General features: G+C 38.5%; 1 protein-coding gene across 1 annotated transcript in view; it reads left to right on the forward strand.

Annotated features, from left to right (window-relative positions):
- Positions 1-19,492, forward strand: part of ABCA12 (ATP binding cassette subfamily A member 12) — a 160,682-nt gene that overhangs the window by 112,509 nt on the left and 28,681 nt on the right. The window contains exons 25-37 of the mRNA XM_014843588.3: positions 1,171-1,240; positions 1,329-1,463; positions 2,332-2,487; positions 3,385-3,571; positions 5,664-5,882; positions 7,084-7,280; positions 8,726-8,886; positions 10,261-10,497; positions 10,893-11,043; positions 13,538-13,790; positions 14,664-14,750; positions 15,543-15,636; positions 18,312-18,439. Coding sequence (XP_014699074.2) covers positions 1,171-1,240; positions 1,329-1,463; positions 2,332-2,487; positions 3,385-3,571; positions 5,664-5,882; positions 7,084-7,280; positions 8,726-8,886; positions 10,261-10,497; positions 10,893-11,043; positions 13,538-13,790; positions 14,664-14,750; positions 15,543-15,636; positions 18,312-18,439 — 2,075 coding nt within the window. The remainder of the gene's footprint in view (positions 1-1,170; positions 1,241-1,328; positions 1,464-2,331; positions 2,488-3,384; positions 3,572-5,663; positions 5,883-7,083; positions 7,281-8,725; positions 8,887-10,260; positions 10,498-10,892; positions 11,044-13,537; positions 13,791-14,663; positions 14,751-15,542; positions 15,637-18,311; positions 18,440-19,492) is intronic.

The following is a 19,492-nucleotide window of genomic DNA, read 5'->3' on the forward strand; positions in this document are numbered from 1 at the left end:
TGTATACCATGTAAGCATAATATTATGAAAAGGAAATTTTCACCCCACAGTCTCTAAAATCCTATTATGTGATGCTGTTAAGAAATAGTTCTTGAAGAAAGAACAATTAAAATGTAACATTTCACGTTTTAAAGATCATCAAGAATTCTGACTTCTCTCTGGTCCAATTCCTTGAAGGTCTTAGCGCCTCTATAGCTGGAATTATTCTCATCTATGAATAATTCTCATGGTTTTCATGATGTACAATATAACTTACAGGCATAAAGACAAACGCACTGACAACATATAATCAATTTTGAATTCTGCCTGTTCAATTCAAGAGTACTAAATTAATTTAAGAATTTTAATGAAAGCATTAAGATTATTGACTGAAATTTGGAAAGCAGAAGTAAATCTCAGCATTGACTGAGAATCATATTAAAACTTTGCTACTTACGGAAATAGAAAGTGGTAAATAACTTTCGTTTAACACTGGTTATTTTGGGTTTAAACAACATTTAAAATTTTTTTTAAAGATTTTTATTTTTTTCTTTTTTCTCCCCAAAGCCCCCAGTACATAGTTGTATATTCTTAGTTGTGGGTCCTTCTAGTTGTGGCATGTGGGACGCTGCCTCAGCATGGCTTGATGAGCCGTGCCATGTCAGCACCCGGGTCTCGAACTGGCAAAACGCTGGGCCGCTGAAGCAGAGTGCAAGAACTTAACCACTTTGCCACGGGGCCAGCCCCAAAATTTAAATTTTTAATTTGTTGCAGTATAAGCATTCAATCAATTGATATTTTAGTATATTTTCATTCTTAATACTTTTATTACCTGAAATCAGTTTATGAAGTAGCCCAACATTTTATTTGATTTTAATCTTAACATTGCATTATCCTGTAATTACCTGTTTTATTAATTGCTGAGCAACGTTTAATAAGTTTAGTTATATAGTTTGAATTTTTGACAAATATTTTCCGAGTTATAACTCTCCTGCTTTTGTTTTCTGCTGTTTCCTCTCCTCTTCTTTCAGAGTTATGGTGTGCTTGAGAAGAGACCTCTGTGTTTTTAAATATGCTTAGAGAGTTAGTGTCAGTTTTATCTACATAAGTGCCCAAAGTTTTAAGTGTGTTAAGATCCCTCTGGGTGATATGTATGAAGTCTATTATCATTGCTGCTTATTTTCTTCACAGAGCCTGCTGTCCCCAACAGCATTCAGTTACGCAAGTCAATACATTGCGAGATACGAGGAACAGGACATCGGTAGGCTCACTTTCTTTAAAACTGGATTTTTTCTTTCACAGCTGCAATACACCTCATCCAAGAATAAACATACGTGTTCACCTTTTAGGTCTTCAGTGGGAAAACATGTACAGTTCCCCGGTTCAGGATGACACCACCTCGTTTGGCTGGCTGTGCTGTCTAATCCTAGCTGACTCTTTCATTTACTTCCTTATTGCCTGGTATGTCAGGAATGTTTTTCCAGGTATGAACATGCTTCCTATAAACATATGCTTTTATGGTTTTCATCATCGTAAATCGGCTAACATACATATTTTTAAAATTGGATTTACCATATATAATCTCCAAAAAATTAATTAAATCCCAAAACTAAGTGAAATTTTTTAAGATAAGATAATACACTGGTGAGTTCCTTCTCTGATGTTCATCTAAAGGATAGAGTGAATTAAGAAGCATGGAATCCAGTCTTTCCAATGGGCATATGCGATATTATGAGGCAAAAACCCAAGTCTCCTAATTCTAAGGAAACTTTATCAAGTTCTAATGGAAAAAGACTAGTCAGATTCCCTCTCCTACGTCTCAAGTGTTCATCACTTCTAACATGCTAGGAATTTTTCCATTAAGCCTTATTTATGTTTGTACATTGTTGCTGTAAATGAATAAAAGAGTATTCTTCCATTTATATAAAATTTCTATCAAAAACAAATATATAGGGACAGAAAGCATATCAGTGATTGGGACTTGGGTTGGGAACAGGGGTTATCTGTAAATGGGCAGAAAAAAACTTTTTGGAGTTCTAGAATGTTCTAATGCATGGATTGTGGCGATGGTTGCACAACTTTATATATTTACCAAAAATCATCTAACTACACTTACAAAAAGTAAATTTTATGGTATACAATTATTCTTCATTGAAACTAAAAAATTAATAAAAGAAAGCCTATATTTTTTATTTTACTCTGGAAACTGAGACTACTCTTTAGTGTTTATAGAATCGGGAAAAAAAAGAAAACACTTCCTGAACCATATATAATATTTTGTTGTTTAGCTTCTGTTGCTTAAATGTTAACAATCAACTAAAATTTGCTTTTCTTAACACATTTTTATTACAGGTACATATGGTATGGCAGCTCCATGGTATTTTCCAATCCTTCCTTCCTATTGGAAGGAGCGATTGGGATGTGCAGATGTGAAGCACGAGAAAAGCAACGGCCTTATGTTTACTAACATCATGATGCAGAACACCAACCCATCTGCCAGTAAGACAAGTAGGTCAACAACAGGCATTACTATGAGAGAAGTGATGTACAATTTACATGACTAGTGATTTTAATTATGTTTTTCAGAATGGCAAAATTATCATCCTTTTAGTCATGGATGAATATGTCTACACGTATGTGTTTAGACTCTTATGGAGATTAAATTGTGGCTTTTTCTGGGCTCATTAGCTCTGTTGGTTAGCATATGGTGCTAATTAGGCCAAGATTGCAGATCCCTTTGTGGTCCAGTTAGACTCACACAGAGAAAAATTTTATTCCTTGGCCGCAGTCTGCACCCCTAACTCCAGCCATCTGTCACTAATCATAAGGAGTAACCATGTAACAACTATGGATAACTTAGCATAACCCACTGGACCAACAGTTTAAAGTTCATGTCTTACTGACATTGGATGAGTAGGTTATCCTTGCGAAGGATGACCCATGTAAGTGGTCCTTCTGTGATACCTGAAGGAGATGTAGATAGTAATTAATGACTGGATTCTATAAGCCACGGATTTGAGCTAGCCTTGTCTCTGTAAAATCACACCTTGTAGACATTTATTCCGTAAGTTGGTATCCTCCTGTTCAGTCGGACAACCAAGACGTAGACTTGTCTTTTGAATATTTGAAATCTGTTGAATAAAGGATAATTCATTATTGCAATTCTGAATACTAGGACTGCTTTTTCTGACATACAAGGGTGATATAAACCTTACAGAATATGGTTTCTCACTCTCATTCATTCTTTAACCAAGTGAGAAGGAGGCTGAAAACTATATATAAATTATGTTTTTACTTAAAAGGTTGTATTATTATAGTCTTCAGTTTTTAATTAGAGAAAAATCTAACTCTGGCTCCAATTTCCCTATTTGTGGGCTTACAACTCTTCTCTTAATTTCTCTCCAGGTCCTGAATACATGTTTCCCTCCAACATTGAGCCTGAACCTAAAGATCTCACAGTTGGGGTTGCCCTGCATGGGGTCACAAAGATCTATGGCTCAAAAATTGCCGTTGATAATGTCAATCTGAACTTTTATGAAGGGCACATTACTTCATTGCTGGGACCCAACGGAGCTGGGAAAACTACCACCATGTATGTTATTTTTCATGTATGTTACTACTGCCATAGAAGCATATTACTTAATATTTCCTCACCTCCTTCACAGAAAATAAAGTTCTTACATCTACCAAATGGACTAAAATAGCTCAAATTGTATAATGTAGAACGGAAGCTAAATCAGAGGTCCCAAACCGTGAGCTCAAAGAACAGATGTTGGCACACCTAGGACTTAAAATTTTTAATTCAGTGCCAATATTTTAAAATGGAGGAGTTTTCTAATATACGTAAATATTTGTGGCATCTCTTAGATAATGAAGTTCTAGCAACATTGGGTCTACAGTCTTAAGTAGGGACAATGAGTTGGGGCCAATTAGTGACTGTTCTCTTAAAGGAGGCATTTGCTTTCTGGTTTATCCCGGGTCCCCACCAATCTGTACTGCCTCATACGCCCAGTCTGTTCACTTATTTGTGTTTTTATTCTGACCCATGGATAAATTTGAGTTTAAACACCCCAGTATAAACACACTCAGCCCCAGCTACTCCATCACAGAGAATCCTTGCCTTGATTCCTAAAGAAACAACAGAATCACCAGTTATTAGACAGAGATCAGAAAGGTCAAGAGTGACACGTGGGCTGTTCTTTCTCACTCTTCACTTAATTAGCATTTTCCTGTGTCTGAATGGAGAAGCAGATTCAAATATTCTTAAAGTGACATTCTTCTGCATTTCTTTTTTGTGATTCACCTCCAATGCTCCACATTGCTTACCTTGGAATCAGCTCTAAGGAGCCATTGGTGCTCAATCCTTATTTGAGGAAATGTGTCAGTTGCTGGATATCCTGTTTAGTATCATCATGAGTAGGCTCAGTGACTGCCAAAACATTCAAATTAATGTTTGTAAATAAAAGGGGACAAAGGAAGGTCATGAGGTCATGAAATGAGTGAACATGCAGCTGTTCTCATTTCTATGACCTGTTTAAATTCAGAGTTGGCTTTTTAGTGAGAATATAATGCTTAAAAAGCAAGATTTCTAATAGGCAATTAGAGGCCAATGAAGAAAAGGGATAAAGAAAGCTTTCGAAGAGCCTGCAATTTTAGCTGAGAAAGTCCCCATTTTATTTTCTGAATATAAAGAATGAAGTATATAATTTGTATTTCAATGTGTTTTTATGGGAAGAATTGTATATTGCATTGATTCTCTAGTTAATCCACAATAGCCACTTAGGGTCTATTATGTGCAAAGCACAAGTTAGACACTGAGAGAGAGTGGTGAGAAATGATGTTTCCCTGATCTAAGGGAGCTTGTGTTTTAGTGGAGAAGATGGATATTAAATAATTGCTCAGTTTACTAACTATCTGAAAGAGGAAGAGGAATTATCTAGGTGAGAATTCTCCAGTTACACTGTAGAGAAGGGACTGAAGATGGCCAAGGGCCATGAGTTAGGAGCCTACAGCAGCTGGTAGGTAATTGGTAACGGCGGCTTGCACTAAGGTGGTGCCTGGGAAAATGGAGAAATATGGGTGAGTTAGGAGATGAAGATAGAAGGAGGATGCAAAAACGACTCTAAATTCCAGGCTTGTGCAACCAGTATATACATTTATCATATAGTGAAAGAGGTAACATCAACAAAGGAAAGGATTTGAGGGCAAAGATCATGAGTTAAGTGTTGAATATATTGAGTTTGAGGATCCTGTAAGATGTCCCATGGAGAAGTGGCATTGTCTGTTGGATGGATAGAGCAAGCCCACAACTGAGGGTGGAGATCTGGACTAGAGAGATAATTTTGAGACTTAATGACCGGTAGACACTATCTGATGCCAGGAAAGGGCATGAGTTTGCTCAAGGAGACAGTACACTTGCAATTAAAGAGCACAACCGTTTCTATCATTCTCACCAACCTACCACCACCACCATCATGATTATGTAGTGTCTATTAACACTCTAAATTATTAAAAGCTTGAAAGTAATTTTAATTTTTATTCCTATTTAATACTATTTTATTTCATAGCTTGACTTTGAGGAGATACAATGCAATATTTTTTGCTAACAACTGAGATATATCTCGTCCTAAAAACCAAGCTTCAATGCTTGGTTCCCACCTAATTTATCATTTCTTCATTTCCAGCTCCATGTTGACTGGGCTGTTTGGGGCCTCAGCAGGTACCATCTTTGTTTATGGAAAAGATATCAAAACAGACCTACACATCGTACGGAAGAGTATGGGGGTCTGCATGCAGCACGATGTCTTGTTTAGTTATCTCACTACCAAGGAGCATCTTCTCTTATATGGCTCCATCAAAGTTCCTCACTGGACTAAAAAGCAGCTGCACGAGGAAGTAAAAAGGTCAGTCATGACAGGAACAAGAACATGTGTTGGTAATTCCTCTCAAAGAGAAGTCAAGCTACGGTAATAAGACCAATAGGAAACATTTTCTCACAAAACAATTGGTTTTTAGTTTTTCTATTTCTCTGGTATGTATACATTTAATGTCATTTTCCTCAGCAGCCTGTTATTATACTGGAACTGTTTAAATCTCTTCTTCTCTGGTTCATATATTGCCCCAAATCCTCTGCTTCTACTCTCCATGGCTACTGCACTGGTCCAAGCCTCTCAACTGGACTCCTGGCTTCTACTCTCCCTTATACAAACTATTCTTCAAAGAGCAGCCAGAGATCTTTTTAAACTGCAGATCAGACCATGTCACTCCTGGGTTCAAAACCCTCTGATGGTTTCCCACCACACTCAGTATAAAACTCTGTAATGTCCTTATCAAGGGCTTCGAGGCCCTACATGACCTGCTCCCAATCTCACTTCTGATTTCATTTCCTTCTACTCTCCCTCATTTGCTCTGCTCTTGGCACACTAGCCCAGTAGCACACTTGATTATGCTAGGCCTGCTCCAGCCTCAGGGCTGCTCACTTACTGTTCTCTCTACTTAGAGCAGCCTTCCCCAGACAGCCATTTGACTTACTGCTCCGCTTTCCTGGTCTCTGCTCAAATGTCACCTTCTCTGAGGGGACCACCATGTATAAGATAGATGCCTAAAATAGCAAGCCCCAGGCACTCCTTATTTCTTGTACCTTGCTTTATTTATTTTTTTTGGTGCATTTACCACTGCGTGGCATATTATAAACATCCTTGGGAATCTATTTATTGATGGAATTTCCCCTGCATCCCTCCTGACACATGGACATACTAGATCATAGTCTTATGGGTAGGAATGTTGTCTGCTCACTGATTTTCTCCAGCACCTAAAACACGGTCTGGCACAAAACAGGCAGACGATCCACAAATATTTATCAAATGGATGAGTAAAATCATAAGTCATATATTCCTTTGTATTATTTTCTGAGTATTAACTTTGTATCTCCAGCTAGATGATAAATAATAAAATTTATATCATGAATCCTCAATAGTTTCTTGTACCTTGGTGAGCACATAATAGTTACTTAGTGAATACCTATCATCTAGGGTGCTTATTATATTTTTCCAATATTCCAGTATTCTATCTGCAAAAACTAACCACCATACATAATTTTTGAAGGACTTTGAAAGATACTGGCCTGTATAGTCATCGTCATAAGAGAGTTGGAACATTGTCGGGAGGAATGAAGAGGAAGTTATCTATCTCCATCGCTCTCATTGGTGGATCCAGGGTGGTGATTTTGGATGAGCCGTCCACTGGAGTCGACCCGTGTTCTCGCCGAAGTATATGGGATGTTATATCCAAGAACAAAACTGGTATGAGCACCTTCTTATAACTTCTCCACCCAAGTCATAATTTTGCCCTCTTGGATGCACCCAGACAAGAAGAAGCCTTTTCTGTTTATTATCTCCATTAAAAGTCTCAGATGGGTTCTTCCTTTTCCCAAGTTTTTCTTCTTCCAGTTCAATTTCTGCGTCAATTAGTTAATACAATAGTCTCCCCTTATCCACGGTTTCGCTTTCTGCAGTTTCAGTTAACAGAGGTCAACTACAGTCCGAAAATATTAAATGGAAAATTCCAGAAATAAACAATTTATAGGTTTTAAATTGCACACCGTTCTGAGTTGCGTGATGAAATCTCACCCGTCCCACTCCATCCTGCTAGGGGCATGAACTGTCCCTTTGTCCAGCGGATCCACACTGTAGACGCTACCCGCTGGTCACTTAGAAGCCATCTCGGTTATCAGATCAACTGTCGCAGTACACAGTGCTTGTGCCAAGTCACCCTTATTTTACTTAATATGGCCCCAAAGCACAACAGTAGTGATGCTGGCAATTTGGATATGCCAAAGAGAAGCTGTAAAGTACTTCCTTTAAGTGAAAAGGTGAAAGTTTTCTACTTAATAAGGAAAGAAAAACATTGTATGCTGAGGTTGCTAAGATCTCCCGTAACTTTTATTACAGTATACTGTTATCGTTGTTCTGCTTTATTATTAGTTATTATTGTTAATTTCTTACTGTGCCTAATTTATAAATTAAACTTTATCATAGTTATGTATGTGTAGGAAAAACAGTATATAAAGAGTTTGGTACCATCTGCGGTTTCAGGCATCCACAGGGATCTTGAAACGGATCCCCGTGGATAAGGGGGGACTGCTATATCTATGTAGTGCCCACAGTGAGTTGATCCCTTAGCTGGTCTTTTTCAGAGCATGCAAATCCAACAGAAGTTCCAAATTCTGCCTAGAGGAGCTTAGAATCTAATTAGAGATACCAAACATACACAAATGAAAATAAACTGAAAACAGACTAAATAAGTGCTAACAGGATGTGAGGCAGAGGAGCAATCACAGTGGAGTGGATTAATCAGAGAAGAATATTCAAAGTCTTTAAAATTACTGCTTTTTCATAGTGAAGAAAGGGGGAGAGAGAGCGAGAATGGAAATGAAGCCAAAGGAGCAAATTCGCACATTGGGAGGGGTTGCCAATGTCCACGCTACAAATGAGGGACATTTAGCCACACAGAATAATAACTGCTTATTTGCTGCCAACTTACAAGAAAAATACCCCCCAATATTTAAGAACACCCCTCCTGAATTTCTCTTGGATGATTTTGGAAGCTCCTTCTGGTCAGTTTTTCCGTTAGCTCATAAACCATGACTCCTCTCATAAATCACAGGACTTACTTGTGCTAACTCTGTATATCTTGGGAACTGTATCTTCATTTTTCACTCTCGGTTGTTCTCCTCTGTGTTTTGAAGCCAGAACAATCATTCTGTCGACGCACCACTTGGACGAGGCTGAAGTGCTGAGCGACCGCATCGCCTTCCTGGAGCAGGGCGGGCTGCGCTGCTGCGGGTCACCGTTTTACCTCAAGGAAGCATTTGGGGATGGCTACCACCTCACGCTCACCAAGAAAAAGGTTCGAAGGAGAGGAAACATACCTTTGTTATGGGGTTGTAAATTAATTTGTGTATGAAAGAGAGACAGAATCTCTCCAACTTTATTCACTGTTAAAATTCACTGTTTATCTGTTAGATTCGTGTTTCTCAAACTCGAGCGAGCATCAGGACACCTGGAAGTCTTGGATAGACTCAGATTTGTGGCCCCACCTCAGCAGTCAGAATTCAGTTGGGCTGGGATGGGGCTGCAGAATTTCCTACATTTCTAATAAGGTCCCAGGTGCTGATGATGTTACTGGTCTGGGATCTCACGTGGAGAACCAGTGTGCTAGGTAAAAAATGATCTAAATCTAAATGATGGAGGATCAGCCTTTTAGCTTCCCTGGCATTTCTGCCTGGAGGGCTAAAAATTAGATTTTCTGCTCTCTCAAAAGCAAATGAAGAGAATATGCAGGCATGTGTTCACTTTCCGATCAAAGCTCCTTGAGTGGGACTAACTCAGGCCAATGGTGCTTCTACGTCTCTGAAGAACAAGGATGCTAAGGATCCCTGTGCCAACTCAAATAACGTATGATTCACCAATACTGGGCAAGATAGGTTATCGGGCAGGTTTTGATTATTATCACTTACTTTATATCTGACCATCCCGATGTGAATTCCAAAACATAAAAAGTAGTTCATTATTATATTTATTAATTCACTCAAAAATTTATGTGTTAGGTGTGTGATACCTTATTATGTGTCCAAGGCACTGTTCTAGGCACTGGGGATGAAGCCGTGAACTGACGATATTAAAATCTCTGCCCTCATAGAGTTTGTATTCTGATGGAGTGCAGGGAATTCAGATGATACAATTGACAAGTATCTTATTTAGTATATTAGCAACTGATTAATGCTACAGGTAGAAATAAAGAAAAGGAAGGGCAATAGGGAATGCTGGGCAGGGCCATTCTAAGTGGGGTAGTAAGAGAAAGGGTCTCTGAAAAGGTGACAGTTGAGCCAAGAGTAGGGGTCAGGAAAGAATGAGCCGTGTCGCTCGCTATCTGGGGGCAAAGGAACAGCAATTGCAAGGCCCTGAGGAGGGCGTGCCTGAGCCTGAGGCACTCTAACAACAGAGAAGAGAGTGTTGTGGCTGGAGTAGAGCAGGGGAGAGGGAGGAGGGCAGGCAGTTAGGGTGGAGAAGGGACAAGCTGAGGTGGGAGAGGAGAGCCAGTAGAATAGTGACTGGCAGACAACTCTGGGGACCCCAGCGGGACAGGGAGCCACTGACGGAATGGTGTGTGGTCTGACTCAGGTCTGGGGTGGCCCAAAAGAACTCACTACCTTCTGATGAGGGCCCTTGGGCACTACAGTGTGAACACAAGGGAGTGTTTAACTTCTGTTTTTGTCTCTAGAGTCCAAATCTAAACGCAAGTACCGTATGTGACACGATGGCCGTGACAGCAATGATCCGGTCACACCTCCCTGAAGCCTACCTCAAGGAGGACATTGGGGGAGAACTTGTTTATGTGCTTCCTCCGTTTAGCACCAAAGTCTCAGGGGCCTATCTGTCACTCCTAAGAGCGCTGGACAATGGCATGGGCAACCTCAACATCGGGTGCTACGGCATTTCAGACACCACCGTGGAAGAGGTACATCTGGACGTTTCCTTTATTTTTAAAGCTGATATAACTTGCTTTAGAATAAATATGCCTTAGAATAAATAATTGCCTTAGAATAAATATATATAGTTTTTTTAAAAAAGAAGAGAAATATTTTTAAAATAAACGTTCCACAAAATCAGAAAATCTCAAAATTATCTCAATATGATTCTTAGGTAAGATTGACTTCTGAGAACAACACATCACTCAATTACATGTATCTTTTACAGACAAAAATGTTCACTTTAAGTCACTCAAAAATATTCACTTAAGTCGCACATTTCTCTCAATAAATATGACAAAAATTCAAAATCAAAACTGAATTCAGAAACTAGAAAAGACACGCACGTTTTATGTTAACGAACTGTTCCGGCTTCTCTTTCTAGGTCTTTCTGAACTTGACTAAAGAGTCACAAAAAAATAGTGATATGAGGCTTGAGCATTTAACACAACAGAAAATTGGAAATTCCGGTACCAACGGCACCTCAACTCCTGACGACTTGTCTGTGAGCAGCAGCAACTTCACAGACAGAGATGGTACACCTCTAATGCACATCTTTTCCTTAATTCCAATAAATGACCTAAATGTGAGAAAATCAAGGACAGATTTTGATTTTCTTTTAAATTCCCCTTTAAATTTTATTTCTAAATTCAGAAAGACTAAAGAAATATAAGCTTTCTCTTTTGTATATATGCCAAACATTGAACCCAATCGAATTCTCTATTTCAAGAATATTTTGCAGAATGTAAAAGAGCTTCCTTATTAGGGTGGTGATGAGTATTCCTTTCAACTATCAGAAGTCATTTTCAAGACGTAAATTACTAGAATTTGAGTTGTGTTCAAAGAGCTAGAATCCTTTTGTAATCAGTGCTGTCCAACAAGGGACAAAGTTACCTTGTAAGGTAGTTCACTCGCTGCTATTAGACACATTCAAGTGGAGGTAATAGTCATCAAAACAAGTTAAAAAAACAGTCATCATTCTTTATGGGGCCTCATTGGAAAATATGTCTAAGCTTCCCCCCATTGAATGATTCAGGTGCTGATCGAATCCAGGCTCTGAGAAAAGGCTTTCCGGGAGGGGTCTCTGACTTGATGAAGTTGGACTTGATGGCTAGGGATCTGTAATAACAGGTTTTCTCCCAATTCTTCACACAAGATGTTTGAAAAATCATGTTTCTTGACACAACTTTGAGGAATGGGGCTCTTTTTAAAATAACTTATCTTTTTTTTGGTGAGGAAGATTGTCCCTGAGCTAAGGTCTGTGCCAATCTTCCCCTATTTTTTTGCATGTGGGAGGCTGCCACAGCATGGCTTGATGAGTGGTGTGTGTGTGTCCAGGCCCAGGATCCAAACCCACAAACCCTGGGCTGCTGAAGCGGAGCATGTGAACCTAACCACTGCGCCACTAGGCTGGCCATTTGTAAAATAACTTTTATTCCCTCTTATTCTCTTTCTGAGAGTTCGCTTATGTCCTTGGAAACACTATTTATTCAAGGAAGCATATACTAAAATAATGTATAAATTATGGAGTAGTCACTCCAACAGTTTGCTTAAATTGGGAAAAATCTCTAAGAGCAGAACTTTTAATTAAACATTTTGTCTGCCTCTAAAACTCAAAAAAGATCATCTCTGATGTTTGTTTAATTCTGCAGCTCGGGAGAGTCATTTGTCCTCTGCCATATTCCTCATTTATCGTCTTTTGGGGAATATAATTGTTGGGTCCATGGAATTGAGGACTTTGATTAGAAAGCGGTCATCTGCTTCAGGAAGTAAATGTTATGTATTTGCCTCTGCATTTGTCCATAATTTGCCACCATTCTTCAGTCGGAATGTTCCCCCATTGACATTATCTTTTGGAAAGCACACTTGCTCTGGATGATACACCTGAAAGTCATCCACATGTAATTTCTCAAGAAACAGAAAAGCATACTAATTAACTTAAAATATTCAGCTCCCTCTGCAATTCTCCTTTGCAGAGATAGGAGTTGCATTTAAACTTGCTCACTCTGTTTAATTGGAATTCATTTTAAATTAAGCAGCTTTGTATTTTTCGTTATCAGCTAAATGAAGATCATGATTTTTGTGCTGCATAATTTGGGATGGAGAATTAAAAATATCCACAGAGTTGACGAATACTGTCATCTTCTCACATGTAAAGGAGAGCTTGGTGGCAGGCCTTCGGAGGGAAGGCTGTATTTGAACCTATTTTTAGAGAGGGCTGCAGAAATGATCAGTTGTAAGAGCACTACTGAGGAAGCAATGGCTTATGACCTCCACAGCGGCTCTCACTCTCGGAAACCATGGAATTTTTCTCAGCACTTGAACAGCATTTCAGAGAGGGGGAGGGTAGACGTTTTCTCCAGTGAGTTCTTTTTTGTGACTCTAGTGGTAAAAATGGACTTTTGAAACGCCATCAGACCAGTCCAAATTTCTAAAGAGAATGTCATGAATGAGTGTTTGAACTGGAATTACACTTTGGAGGGGAACATTTTCCCTTCCCAGGTTTAAGGCGAATTCATTGCACGTCACATTAGAATGAGAGCTGGTTAGACTGACCATCACTAAGTTACCCACAATAAGAATTTCTTAGACTGGGCTCATGTTTTGGTTTGTATTTGTCTTATTTCAATTCACTATTGATAGAAGCTCTCTCTTGAGTATTAATAATTAGAAATACATACCGTGTCTGCATTAAGACCTTGGAGATTGGGAAAATATGCATTTATAAAATTCTACATATCTCAGTTTGACATGTAAAATTACTATGTAGATGACTAACAATACTTTGTGTATAGTGATTTGTAATTTTCAAAGCAGTTTTACGTACAGCTCTATGAGATGGAGAGGCTTAGGCCTAAGGCTCATAAAGGAAGGGCTGAACCTCAAATCTAAGTCTTTAGAATATAAGCGCTTTGCTTATGACATCATATCAATCACATCATGCCATCCATCCATAGTTTCTGAAGTTACTTTATTACTTGATTTATCAGGACTTCCCAGAAACATGCCAAGTCTCTTTTTCTTAATCAGACAAAATCCTGACAAGAGGAGAGAGGTTGGATGGTGTTGGACTGTTGCTGAAGAAGATAATGGCTATATTCATTAAGAGATTCCACCACACCCGCAGGAACTGGAAAGGTTTCATTGCTCAGGTCATTCTCCCCATCGTCTTTGTAGCCACTGCCATGGGCCTTGGCACACTGAGAAATTCCAGCAACAGTTATCCAGAGATGCAGATCTCCCCATCTCTTTACGGTACCTCTGAACAGACAACCTTCTATGCGTAAGTTTCTTTCCTTTCACTCAAACAGCATTCCCACAATGCCTCCAGAGGTACGGTTGTGCCTGAATGAATGCCACAAAATGCTGAAGAATTAAGAACTTAGGAGACACAGCACCTGATTCTGCCAAAGGAGTGAACACTTTGAGTTATTGCAACGTGACACTTCTGTCACCAACAAATAACTTTTTAAGAGTTTTTGTGTTTGTCTACGAATAAAATTATAGTAGATCTTTATTTTTAATGGCTAGAGTTTAATCAAGAAAACCAGGTTATATGTGGCTTCCCGATCTGTTGTAATATGTAGCAAATAACTTTTTATTTTTTTAAATTTATTTTTATTTTTTCTGAGGAAGATTAGCCCTGAGCTAACATCTTCTTCTTTTTGCTGAAGAAGACTGGCACTGAGCTGACCTCCATGCTCATCTTCCTCTGCTTTTTATGTGGGATGCCTACCACAGCATGGCTTGACAAGCAGTGCATGGGTCCGTACCCGGGATCCGAATGGGTAAACCCTGGGCCACCGAAGCGGAATGTGTGAACTTATCCTCTGGGCCACTGGGCTGGCCCCACAAATAACTTTTTCTTGATCTCACAAATATTGAATAGTAACATCAGAATTATGTATAATATAATGTTATATATACAATAGGTGATCACTAAACGCATGTGACAATTAGAATAACAAGGCAGCCAAATAGAGACATGTGCTTATTTTTTTCCATGACACTTCTTTCTAAGAATGATAGGTTTCGTAGATTTTTAAGAAAACAGTCCTAACGACAGTGTATTTCTTCAAATTATTCATGACCGTGAGTTTAATACGGGAGTCTAGTGGAGGAATCATGAATTTGTTTCTATCCTTTAATATTACAGGAATTTTCACCCAAGCACAGAAGCACTGGTCTCAGCCATGTGGGCCTTTCCAGGCATCGACAACATGTGTTTGAATGTCAGTGATCCGTAAGTGGTTCTCATTTTTTTCCTTTGTTTCAACATTCCCCTTTGTGTGGGTACGTGTGCATGCATATGTGTGCATGTGTGTGGAGGAGCGGGTGTGTATTCGGCTGGAGGAGGGCAGCGCCCCGATAGAAATCTGTGTTGGACAGATTTTATCTGTCTCCTTTAGTTCATTCAAAGCGATGCTATACTGTAAAAATAAAGAGTAGGTGCTTTATACTTGAAAGTTCTTTTGTGTACATATTTTCACTTAGCAATCACAACCCTGAAAATTATTCATCCCATTTTTAAGATGAAGAAACTGAGGCTCACGGGAAAAAGATACTTGTCTAAAGAAATCTAGATAATAAGTTATATAGCTAAGTGGAGACCCAAGTCTTCTGACTCCAATTTCCATGTTTTTGCACTACATAGTGTTGCTTATTCAAACTTCCAAGACAGTACACGACACATGTCAACTGGCATTGGTGCATTATTATTCTGAAGTAGCCCCGTCCTGCCAGAGGAGAGGATGAAAAGGAGAAAGAGAAGGAAGGGGTCAGAACACCCCTCCTGCCACATGAAGACAATTCAGTGAGCTTTGGTCTCAACCCTGTTTAATCTATGAGCACTCTCCTTCAATCACTCAGATCAAATCACTTGAAAATGGTAGTGCAATGTATATTCAAGTTCTGAAAAATCAGTAAATTGTATCTAAGATTATACATCTGAATTTAATACCAAATACTCCCTTATACGCTCCTACGTGAACATAAGAACACGCACCCTTCACTTCCATATTGCTTTCACTTACAGAAGGTGTTTAAAGAAAGACAGTCTGGCAAAATGGGACACCAGTGGAGAACCTATCACTAACTTTGGAGTTTGCTCCTGCTCAGAAAATATCCAGGTAAGACAGAATTCAGCTTCAGTGAAGCAGGAAAGAGAAAGGAATAAATAACAAAACTTGAAAGATCTGTCTGGGTTACCAAAGAGTCAGGATAATTTCACTTTATGGAAGCTAGTGGCTCAGAAATGTGGACCTGGGCAGCTCAAAAATATTGACTTTGAACTTCAGGTCACTGTTTTAAATCCATCTCAAGACAAATTTCCAAAAGTAGGTAATTCTATGATGGTCTTTGTGGAAATCAACTGAAAATGAATTTTTGGTCACGGTTCAGTTCTAACTATAAAGCTCTATGTTTCACTCAACAAAATCCCACCATAACAGTCAGATTTGAAAACACAGTGAGATTGATGCCACTGTAGCGGTCAGCTGGAAGTCAGTAACGTGTAAATCCAGGACAGAACTCCATGTGTCTCTAAGCAACACCTCCAGGCTGCAAGAGAGGTCCATGTCCTGAGGGAAACAGAAAAGATTGTTCAACCATCACTTACCCTGTCTGTATTCTATAGATGCACACCTTTGTTTTTTAGGCCTAGCAATTCACCAAACTTTTAAGAAAGACAAATCCACTGGGGAAAATAAAGATTGTTGAAGAAGAGAGGTCGCTATTAGCTGCTGAGGGTCACTATATTGTCAACTTACTGTCCCATAGGGGAGGAATCTAGCAATACTTTCTTCAGGGTCGTCTGATTGTACCCTGAACTACCTTGGTACGATACCTTAGAATGAAAGTGTTTTCAGTAAATGCAACCTATTTTTGTGTTCTCATGCAAGACAATTACTAACAATAAAAGCTGGAATTCAACAAGCATCTTTAAGAATCCATGCATATTTAAATATTAGTCTTAGCCAGTATTTATCTAATTTAGCTAATTTCTGAAATTCTTTACGTATTTCCTTTAGTTCACAGTAAAAGTCAAATAGCTTAGTATTTAAAATTGGAATCTGGATAAATTTTATTAATCAAAAAAACCCCCAGTAGATTTAAAATTTTTCCATTTTTACTCTGCTGATGGGAATCTCAATGGGTGTAAACAGTTTTTAAAACTATTTGACAGTATCTACTAATGCTGAAGATATATGTACCCTATGGAATCGGCAATTCCATTCCTATTAGATAACCACCAGAAATATGAATAGGCTCACAAGAGACATATATTGGGAGATTCACAGCAATACTATTCCTAATAGCCACCCAATTCCCACCCACAGTAGAGTGGATAAATCAAAGGTAATGTATTTCCACAATGGAATTCTATTGCAACATGAGAATGATTGATCTACAACTACACTCATCATATGAAAAATTCTCACAAATAAATGATGAGAAAAAAACAAATACAAGAGAGTATATATGATATGATTCCATTTATATAAAATACGAAAACAGGCAAAACTATTCTATACTGGTTCCTTTGGAGGTAGCAGTGATTGGAAGGGAGCATGATGAGGGGACTTCTGGGGTGCTAGCATTGTTTCCTGACCTGGTGCTGGATGCATGGGTGTGTTCAGTTTGTCAAAATAGATCAAGCAGTACGCTTATAATATATGTGTCTTTGTATGTATAATGTAATCCAATAAAAATAGCTAAAAAAATTACACTTCATACATAATTATTGTGAAACCAGTGGCATTCTAGAATGTGACCTTCAAGTTGACACAACTTGACGTAAGGTGAAATTCAGCATCCATTTTTTTAGAGCAACTTGCAACTTTAAGCTTTTGGCACACACGTGTGATGCTGACCTTAGGCTCTGGGATATTGTGTGAAGGGACAGGAGGAAAAGCTGTAAAGTGCTAGGCTTCTCCAGACTAAACTTCATGGCAGCGGAGCGTAGGAAGCTCCACTGAAAGGTAAGTGATCAGGAAGTGCAGAAAGCTACGAGAGTAAAAATAAGTGGTTAGAACTAAGCTCTGAGAACGGTTAATGGTAATATACCAATGAAATTGATTTTGACAAGAATATGATGGTAACGTAAGATGCTAACAAAGGGGGAAACTGGGTGAGGGGTACACAGGAAATCTCTGCACAGTCTTTGCAACTTTTCTGTACGTTTAGTCTATATTTAAACATATATATGTATATATATATATATAACTTCTATTTTGGAATAATTTTAGATTTCTATGTATAAAGATTAGATTTCACTTTATATAAAATCAAATGATTTAGATTTAGATATATGTAAAATAGGCTCTGACACCTAGGTTGGTTATCCTAAAACTAATATAACGCAAGCTTTTATCCACTGCTGTCAGTCCCTGAGAACTTAAGTCTGTTAATGTCATTTTTTCAATTTGGGGCAAACATTTTTTTTCCCTGTGAATTATTGAGGGAATTCTGAATCATCTTGGCGTTTAATTTTATTCTCCATACATATCAAGCCTGTCAGTACAGTGAAAGAAATATCGCACCTCAGTCAACTTGTGCTCTTTCTTGGCTTCCAGTGAGTCCCAAACACGTGCATATGCTCTCTGTAAGTAACTGTTTGTTCTGATTTCTTGGCATAGGCAAGATGACTTCCTTTCCAAAGCTCTTTAGACTCAGGGGACAGTCTTATCACATTCTACCAGTTGCGATAACAGACAAATCATGAGACTGGAGCTCCTTCACATTGTCTATTTGACTTGCACAGCGGTGGCCAGACAGAACCTAATTTTTAACTTTATTTTTCCAGGAATGTCCTAAATTTAACTATTCTCCACCTCATAGAAGAACTTACTCTTCCCAAGTAGTTTATAACCTCACTGGGCACCGCTTGGAAAATTATCTTATATCAACTGCCAATGAGTTTTCACAAAAAAGGTAAAAAATACGCTGCATATAACATTTAATTGAGCATTTCTGGCTTTCTCAATTTAATGTAACTGCCTGCTGAACTTGAAACAATAGATTCAAATTTCTACTGATTAGTTATGTGGTCGAAATCTCTGTTTTATCCTAACAACCTTATGTATTAAAATTTAAGTGATGACTCTAAATTAAGATTCATTTGAGCAAATTGAAAAGCATTGGTTTCTTTAGGTTTCGAAAATGTATTGTTAAATTTGTACATATTTCTTTTTCTTGAAGCACAAGAGAAGTTATTGACTGGATAATTCCACCTCAGAGAGTTTTAAGGCATGGCTTTGGTGACAATTGGCCTTAGTTTCAACACGAATATCTCAAAAGTTAGAGTATGATATATGTGTATGGATGAAATTCGTCCAAGTGTGGGCTTGTAGCTAAGCCGCCTAAGCATTTGCCATGGATGTAAGGGCAGCAGCTCGCATTTCCCATGACGTAGATGGACCTGGCGGACACTATGCTAAGTGAAATAAGCCTGACGCAGAGACCGCAAGACTCTGTCTCCTGAAAGACAAAGACTGCATGACTCATATGTGGAATCTAAAATAGCGAAACTCATGGAAGCAGAGAGTAGAATGATGTTTGCCAGGATCTGGGAGGAGAGGAAGATGGGGAGATATTGGTCAAGGGGTACAAAGTTTCAATTATGCAAGATGAATATGTTCTGAAGATCTAATCTAAAGCAATGTGACTATGGTTAAAAATACTGTATTGTATGCTTGAAATTTGATAAGATAATAGATCTTAAGCATTCTCATCATGCACACACACACACAAAGAAAATGGTATAACCGTGTGAGGTGATGGATGTGTTCATTAGCTTGCTTATGGTGATTATTACACAATATATACATATATCAAAATAGCAAATTGTATACCTTAAATATATACAATTTTTATTTGTCAATTGTACCTCAATAAACCTCTGGGCGTGGGGGATGTTGGTAGGCTTGCAATAGTTTTCTCCTCTCCTCCATCTCTTCCCTCCTTCATTTCTCAATTTTACTAAGT

This window comes from Equus asinus, chromosome 19 (genome assembly GCF_041296235.1).
Source record: "Equus asinus isolate D_3611 breed Donkey chromosome 19, EquAss-T2T_v2, whole genome shotgun sequence".
In the NCBI taxonomy this organism is placed as follows: Eukaryota; Metazoa; Chordata; class Mammalia; order Perissodactyla; family Equidae; genus Equus; species Equus asinus.